The 8,363-nt window shown below is 44.2% G+C and overlaps 1 protein-coding gene across 1 annotated transcript in view; it reads left to right on the forward strand.

Moving 5' to 3' along the window:
* Positions 1-6,409: 6,409 nt before the first annotated feature.
* Positions 6,410-8,363, forward strand: part of LOC122544465 — a 29,750-nt gene continuing 27,796 nt past the window's right edge. Inside the window, exon 1 of the mRNA XM_043683704.1 lies at positions 6,410-7,434. Within this exon, the coding sequence (XP_043539639.1) occupies positions 7,254-7,434 (181 nt within the window). The 5' untranslated portion in view covers positions 6,410-7,253. The remainder of the gene's footprint in view (positions 7,435-8,363) is intronic.

Consider the following 8,363-nt stretch of genomic DNA (forward strand, 5'->3'; position numbering starts at 1 on the left):
TCTTAAATATACACCTACTGCCTTTATACTCTCCTAAGGATTCACTCGATCTGTCCTGTCTATACCTGACATACGCTTCCTTCTGTTTCTTACATCCCTTTTTTATTTCTCAGTTCCACTCAAATAACTTCCGTGAATGTAGGTTTGGGAATATCTTCCCTCAGTACAGCTGTAATGCTGTCCCTTATCAAAAACGCCACTCCTCCTTCTCTCTTGCCTCGCTTTCTGTTCTTCCTGTCGCATTTGTAATAGAACAGTACAGTACAGTGCAGGTCCTTCAGCCCTCAACGTTGTGCCGACCTTTTATCCTACTCTAAGATCAAACTACCTTTCATTTTACTATCATCCATGTGCCTTTCCAAGAGTCGCTTAAATGTCCCCAATATATCTGACTCTACTACCACTGCTGCAGTGTGATCCACGCACCCACCACTCTGTGTAAAGAAGCTCCCTCTGACATCTCCCCTAAACCTTTCTCCAATCACCTCACAATTATGCCCCCTCAAGATAGCCATTTCCACCATGGGAAAAAAGTCTCTAGCCATCCATTCTATCTATGCCTCTCATCATCTTGCACACCTCTTTAAAGTCACCTCTCATCCTCCTTCGCTCCAATGAGAAAAGCCCTAGCACCCTCAACCTTTCTTCATAAGACATGCCCTCCAGCATCCTGGTAAATCTCATCTGCACCATCTCTAAAGTTTCCACATCCTTCCTATAATGAGGCGACCAGAACTGAACACAATATTCCAAGTGTGGTCTAGCCAGGGCTTTGTAGAGCTGCAGCATAATCTCGCGGCTCTTAAACTCAATCCCCCTGCTAATGAAAGCCAACGCACCATATGCCTTCTTCACAACCCTATCAACTTAGGTGGTAACTTTGAGGGATCTATTATTGTGGACCCCAAGGTCTCTCTGTTCCTCCACACTGCCAAGAATCCTGCCTTTAACCCTGTAATCTGCACTTAAATTTGACCTTCCAAAATGCATCACTTCACACTTTTCCAGGTTGAACTCCATCTGCCACTTCTCAGCCCAGCTCTGCATCCTGTCAATGTTCCATTACAGCCTACAACAGCCCTCCACACTATCCACAACTCCACCAACCTTTGTGTCATCGGCAAGCTTACTAACCCACATCTAAGTAATTTATAAAAATCATAAAGAGCAGAGGTCCCAGAACAGATCCCTGTACAACACCACTGGTGACCAAGCTCCAGGCTGAATACTTTCCATCTACTATCACCACCCTGTGTCTTCTATGGGCCAGCCAATTCTGTATCCAGACAGCCAGGTTTCCCTGTATGCCATGCCTCCTTACTTTCTGAATGAGCCTACCATGGGGAAACCTTAACAAATGCCTTGCTAAAATCCATGCACACCACATCCACTGCTCTACCTTCATCAATGTGTTTTGTCACATCCTCAAAGAATTCAATAAGGTTTATGAGGCATGACCTGCCTTCAGAAAGCCATGTTGACTATTTTTAATCAAACAATCCTTTTCCAAATAATCATAAATCCTGTTTGTCAGAATTCTCTCCAATAATTTGCCCACAACCGACGGAAGGTTAACAGGCTATCCCAATTCCCTTTCTTGAACAAGGGAATAACATTTGCCACCCTCCAATCATCTGGTACTACTCCAGTGGATAGTGAGGACACAAAGATCATTGCCAAAGTCGCAGCAATGTCTTCTCTCGCTTCCTGTAGTAAACCTTGGGTATATCCCATCTATCCTCATGTTTTTCAAAATTTCCAGCACCCAAAATTTTAAGGTGAAACCACACCTGGAGTATTGTGTAGAACTTGGTCCCCCTATACAAGAAAGGATAGACTTCCCATACAGGAAGTGTACCAAAGGTTTATTAGACTGATGCATGGAAGGATAGGATTGTCATATGAGGAGAGATTGCTTTAACTGGGCCTGTGTTCACTGGAGTTTAGAAAAATGAGAGGTAATCTTGAAATGTGCAAAATTCTGAGAGGGCTATACAGACTGGATGAGGGTGATGTTCCCTTGGCCAGAGTGTCCAGAACAAAGGGTCACAGTTTAAGGACAGAGGGTAGGTCAATTTGGACTGAGATGAGGAGAAATATATTCACTCAAAGGATGGTGAGCCTGTGGAATTCTCTACCGTAGAAGGTTGTAGAGACCAAGTAAATGAATATATTTAAGAAAGAAATAGATTTCTACAAATTTTGGCATGCCTGTCTTCATTGGTCAGAGCACTGAGTACAGGAGTTGGGATGTCATGTTATGGTTGTAAAAGACACTGGTAAGGCCATATTTAGAGTACTGCGTTCAATTCTAGTCCCCCTGCTATTGGAACAATCTTACTAAACTGGAGAGGATGCAAAAAAAAAGATTTACAAAGCTACTACCAAGACTGAAAGTTTTGAGTTATAAGAAGAGATAGGATAGGCTGTGACTTTTCGCCCACTGTGAGAGGAGGCTGAGGGTGACCTTGTAGAGGTTTAGAAAATCCTGAGGAACATAGATAAGGTGAATAGCCAAGGTCTTTTCCCAGGGTAGGGGAGTCCAAAACTAGAAGACATGGGTTTAAGGTCAGAGGGTGAAGATTTAAAAAGGACCTGAGGGGCAACTTTTTCACACACAACCTGGTGTGTATATGGAACAAGCTGCTAAAGGAAGTGGTAGAAGCAGGTACAATTACAACATTTAAAAGACATTTGGACAGGTACATGAATAGGAAAAGTTTTGAGAGGTATGGACCAAATGCAGGCAAATGGGACTAGTTCGGTTTAGGAAACCCAATCAGCATGGGTCAAAGGGTCTCTTTTTGTGCTAAATGACTCTATGACATTGCTGTGGGTCTGCAGTCACATGTAGACCAGACCAGGTAAGGATGGCAGATTCATTCCCTAGAGGACAGTAGTGAACCAGGTGGATTTCACCAACAATTGACAATGGATTCCTGGTCATAGTTACACTTGATTCCAGATTGTTATTGAATTCAAATTCGACCATTTGCCCTGGTGGGATTCAAACCTGTGTCCCCAGAATATTACCCGGATCTCTGGGTTAACAGTTCACCGATAATGCACTAGGGCCATCATCCCCCACTTCACGGGTCTGCCACACATTATTCCACTGGTAAGGTTAAGCTGTGTGTTACTTGACCCTATACTCTAACAGGCATTGATATCTTCTCATTAACCTGTTTGGAGATGTTATTACACACCTCTGGAGCATGTGAGACTTGAATGTGGGCCTCCCGGCTCAGAGGTTCAGACACCACCACTGCAAGAGAGTTCCCTTAACCAAGCATATCCTGAGGTCAGTTAAAGTCTACAGCTGGGGGTTAGAAATTGAAAGTGAGAAATTGAAACAGAGGGTCAGGAAACAGCAGGTAGTGACTGGCCTTTATTATCTGTTTTTAATATTGAAACAATTAAAATGTGACATCTGGAATGTAGCTAATTAAAGAATAATACGTCCAGAAGCAGATTTTTTCATGGTGATGCTCATGTGATTTATAGTTAAGGTGTCAGTTGGGAATTATGCCACTAGTCAGCGTGTTAGTCTGAAACTCATAGGGCTTGATGCATGTAAGTATTTTACTAATGAATCTCACCACCAAAGCTCGGGTAAGGAGTCATCTGTGATTGTCTGAAGAATCACAATGATACTTCACATCTGTTGGAAGGCATGCAGTTGTGGCTGGTCAGTCATGCACCAGTAATTCCTTATTAAGTTTTTATTTCCAGATCAAAAGCAAAGAATTGCCTGCCTTTTCTTTTTTAGTCATACAGTCATAGAGATGTACAGCACGGAAACAAACCCTTCGGTCCCACCCATCCATGCCGACCAGATATCCCAACCCAATCTAGTCCCACCTGCCAGCACCCGGCCCATGTCCCTCCAAACCCTTCCTATTCATATACCCATCCAAATGCCTCTTAAATGTTGCAATTGTGCCAGCCTCCACCACATCCTCTGGCAGCTCATTCCATACACGTACCACCCTCTGCGTGAAAAAGTTGCCCCTTAGGTCTCTTTTATACCTTTCCCCTCTCACCCTAAACCTATGCTCTCTCGGTCTGGACTCCCTCACCCAGGGAAAAGACTTTGTCTATTTATCATATCCATGCCCCTCATAATTTTGTAAGCTTCTATAAGGTCACCCCTCAGCCTCCGATGCTCCAGGGAAAACAGCCCCAGCCTGTTCAAATCCTCCAACCCTGGCAACATCCTTGTAAATCTTTTCTGAACCCTTTCAAGTTTCACAACATCTTTCCGATAGGAAGGAGACCAGAATTGCACACAATATTCCAACAGTGGCCTAACCAATGTCCTGTACAGCCGTAACATGACCTCCCAACTCCTGTACTCAATACTCTGACCAATAAAAGAAAACATACCAAATGTTTTTTAAAGGACAGGTTGCTTTATAGCCAAGTGTGATATCTGGATAGTCTTGAATTGGAGATGCCGGTGTTGGATTGGGGTGTACAAAGTTAAAAATAACACAACACCCCAGTTTCATTACAGTTTCTACCTTACTGTTGTTAGAATACGGAATGGACTCACAAACTTTTAACATTTGCCTGTACCTGTGTTTTTGTTTTTGTTGCTGTTTACCTATTATTTACTTGTCTGTGCTACTTCACTCTGTGATCTGCCTGTATTGCTCGCAAGACAAAGCTTTTCACTGTCCCTCAGTACACGTGACAATAAATTCAATTCATTTCAGTTCATTTCAACACCAGGTTATAGTCCAACAGGTTTATTTGGAAGCACTAGCTTTCAGAGTGCTGCTCCTTCATCAGGTGGCTGCTCTGAAAGCTAGTGCCTCCAAATAAACCTGCTGGACAATAAGCTGGTGTTGTGTGATTTTTAACTTTATCTGGATAGTGATAGACTAGATTATTTTATGTGGAGCAAGCTAAATGAATTCTCAGAGCATTGCAAGCAGAGTTATGACCGAACACAGCCCTTAGGTGGTGGGATTTTATTTTGACTACAAAGATTATTTAAGTCCTCATTTTGAAATCAGACATTGTTCTAATTTTTATATTCCATTTAAAAGTTGTATGTTATGTTATAGATACGTAGTGTAAACTTCTGAAAGGAGTTTGTTATAACCATTCTGTGCAGTTTCCCAAAAACACTATTCACATGGGAGCCCCTGTATCTAACAAGTTGGTAGGTTTAAATCACTTGTGACTTCAACTTTTAGACTGGAACTGCAGATAACATAGAGTCATAGAGATGTACAGCATAGAATCAGACCCTTCAGTCCAATTCGTCCATGCCGACCAGATATCCCAACCTAATCTAGTCCCACTTGCCAGCATCTCTCCAAACCCTTCTTATTCATATAGCCATCTAGATGCCTTTTGAATGCTGCAATTGTACTAGCCTCCACCATTTTCTCAGGCAGCATCTTTCTGGAATTTTCATACTCTTGAGCTTCAATGTACTTAACCTTAAGTAACCTCTTCAGGGTTTTATCTCAACACTTATGGTCTGGGACTAACACAAATCTTTACTCTAAGGTAACATAGCTCATTGTGTATCCTTCCCTTACACAGTATCCCATTTCAAGGACTTCACAGAACTGCTCAAAAGTCAAAGTAAAAACTGAGACACAAAAGTGTCCCTCTTTAAGCTATGTGTGTCTTCCCTAAAGTTAAAATACCCAAGTTCCAGAATACTCTGACAAACATACTGTTATTTATCTTGTTGGATCACTAAATGATTGAAAATAAGCATAAAGTTCATAATTGGTATATTAAACCAAACACTGTAAAGTGGGATCTCAAAAACTTTTTAAATGAAATCTCCATTGCTACAAAATGACTGCAAGTAAATTATTAACTTTAGACAGACAGAAAACCCACTGGTTACTAACTCAAAAACAAGACATCTAGTTACATCACACACCATCTTGGACGAAGCAGCCTGTTTGATTGACACCATATCCATAAACATATGGTGCTTGGAGCAGCAGTATGTACCACCAGGTGCACTACAGAAATTCACTAAGGTTCCTTAGGAAGCACCTTCCAAACCTAGAACTACTACCATCTAGAAGGACGTGGGTTGCAAATAAACTTGCAAAACCTGTGCAAGTTCCCCTCCAAGCCACTCACCATACTGACTTGGAAATATTCACTGTTTCTTCAGTGTCGCTGGATCAAAATCCTGGAACTCTCTCCCTTATAGCATTGGGGGTTTCCCTCCATAAAACACATGGCAATAGTTCAAGAAGGCAACTCACCACCATCTTTCTCAGGGCAACACAGGATGGCGGTAAGTACTGGCCCAGCTAGTGTTACACATGGTGTTTTTTTTATAAAATCATCAGTATTTGCACCAATAAAGACAGAGAATTAAAATTATATTTTAATTGGAGAGCCTCTCTTAAGCCTTACACCTTAAGACATTCCACTGTTCAGGTCAAACGGCTCCTCTTGTGGAGCGGTCTGCATTATCTACATTGAAAATGTAGTGTGTAGTTAGCTTTACAACAAAATGCCTGTTTGGAGAGGGAGATTAGATAGGCAACGTCTGCATCGAGATTCTGGCAGTTCACCAATTCTTCAGTCTTAAAATGAAATTCACCATAAACATAAATTGGGATAAGGAAAATAAACTTGCCAAAATTCAAATATTTGTGAATATCTAAACTCCCCTGTGGTGCATCATTTTTAGTTTCTGTCGTGAGACAGAGTACTGACCTTTCCCCTGGCATCTGGTCAATCTCAGAATCAGGAAAGGGGTCATAGATCAAAGGTCAACACTATACACAAATAGCGATCTATTATTGTACAGCTCTTTGTAAATCAGCTCCAAGTAACAGCAGCTATTTCTACCCAGTTGGCTGAGTACCAGCTTGAAGCCCCAGAGTAACGTAGTCACTGGCTTTGCAGTCCTGCCTGCCTCCTGACATTTATTAAAGGTTGCTGGTATACATTTGTAACGACCCACACCGTTAAATAGTCCAATTCATGAAGACCCAATGTGTCACACACCGCAAACAGCTGCCAAATCCCTTCTCCCTGGCACCTCTTTCCATCCTCCCCTTCTCTCCACCATCTTCATCCCTCTCTCTTTCACACTGTCCATCTTTCCTCGACACACACAACCCCTTATCTCCTCTGTCCCTGATTGCTGACTTCCAGTGAGTCGATGTCAGTCCCACAGCGAGGGGCTGGGCGTTTGCTGGCGGAGAGAGAAGACGGTGTGTCCTTACGGGATCTGATGCTGACCATTGCTTTAAACGATGCTTCGAAGTGCTCGACACATGTCACTCTGCTTTGTCACATGGCGTGTGAGCCAATGCTCCTCCTGCTTCCTCTCAGACAGAGGGGTGTCCGTGTCCTCTTGCTGTTGCTGCTGCTGCTGTCTGTCTGTCCATCCAGCCGCCTGCCTGGAGCTCCGCACTGTCACTGTATCCCCCTGCGGTGAGTTCATTGGGACAGGGGACAAAGCCGAGAGTGCAGCCTGGAAAGGCTGGCACTGGGTCCGGCACCAGGCTCGGGCTCGGCATGATGTGGACTGAGCGGCTGCATTCTCCACACTTTCAGGGAGACCGACTGCAGAGGCTTTGGGGAGGGGAGGGCAGGAGAGAGAGATGAGTTCCTCAAGTCCTGGGGCCAGTTCACCCTAATCTATGTGGACCCTTGGGTGGCTGGGTGGTCCGAGTCGGTTAGGGCACCCGCTTTGTTGGGGCAGTTTGTGGATGGTGTCTGTGTGGGGGAGGATCGGTCCCTGGGACAGACAGGGAACCAAAAATACCATCACATGCACAATAGCTGCTCCTTTTCATTCTGCTGTCTTTGTCTCTCTCTCTCTCTTTCTCTTCCTGTCTCATTGTTTTGCAGAAAAGAAAGTTTCAGTTTTGGGTGGTTTGGGCTCAATGCTTTCTGTTTATGGCTCTGTCTAACTGTCTGTCAGTCTGTCTCTCTCTGAGTACCCCGGGCACCCACTCTGTGTCTCCACTCTGTCCCAACACCTCTCACCGTACCTCATTCATCAATGCGGACCAACAACTCGCTCCCATCTTCACTGACCGACTGACTTCCTCTTTCAAACCAGTCGCTTCGTTTCTCTCACCTCGGAAGCCTGTTTCCCGGAAAGTCAAAGCTGTCTTTAACCTGTACACCGCGAGGCTGTCACAACACATCAGATGTGAGAAGGTCCAAATGAGACCCCCAGGACAGAGCCCCTCTTCCCCAAACCTCCTCTCCCACTGTCCCCGGGACAGACCCCCTCTTCCCCAAACCACCCCTGCGACTGCCCCCGGGACAGACCCCCTCTTCCCCAAACCTCCCCTCCCACTGCCTCCAGGACAGACCCCCTCTTCCTCCAACCATCCCTCCCACTGCCCCCA

This window comes from Chiloscyllium plagiosum, chromosome 49 (assembly GCF_004010195.1).
Source record: "Chiloscyllium plagiosum isolate BGI_BamShark_2017 chromosome 49, ASM401019v2, whole genome shotgun sequence".
Lineage (NCBI taxonomy): Eukaryota > Metazoa > Chordata > Chondrichthyes > Orectolobiformes > Hemiscylliidae > Chiloscyllium > Chiloscyllium plagiosum.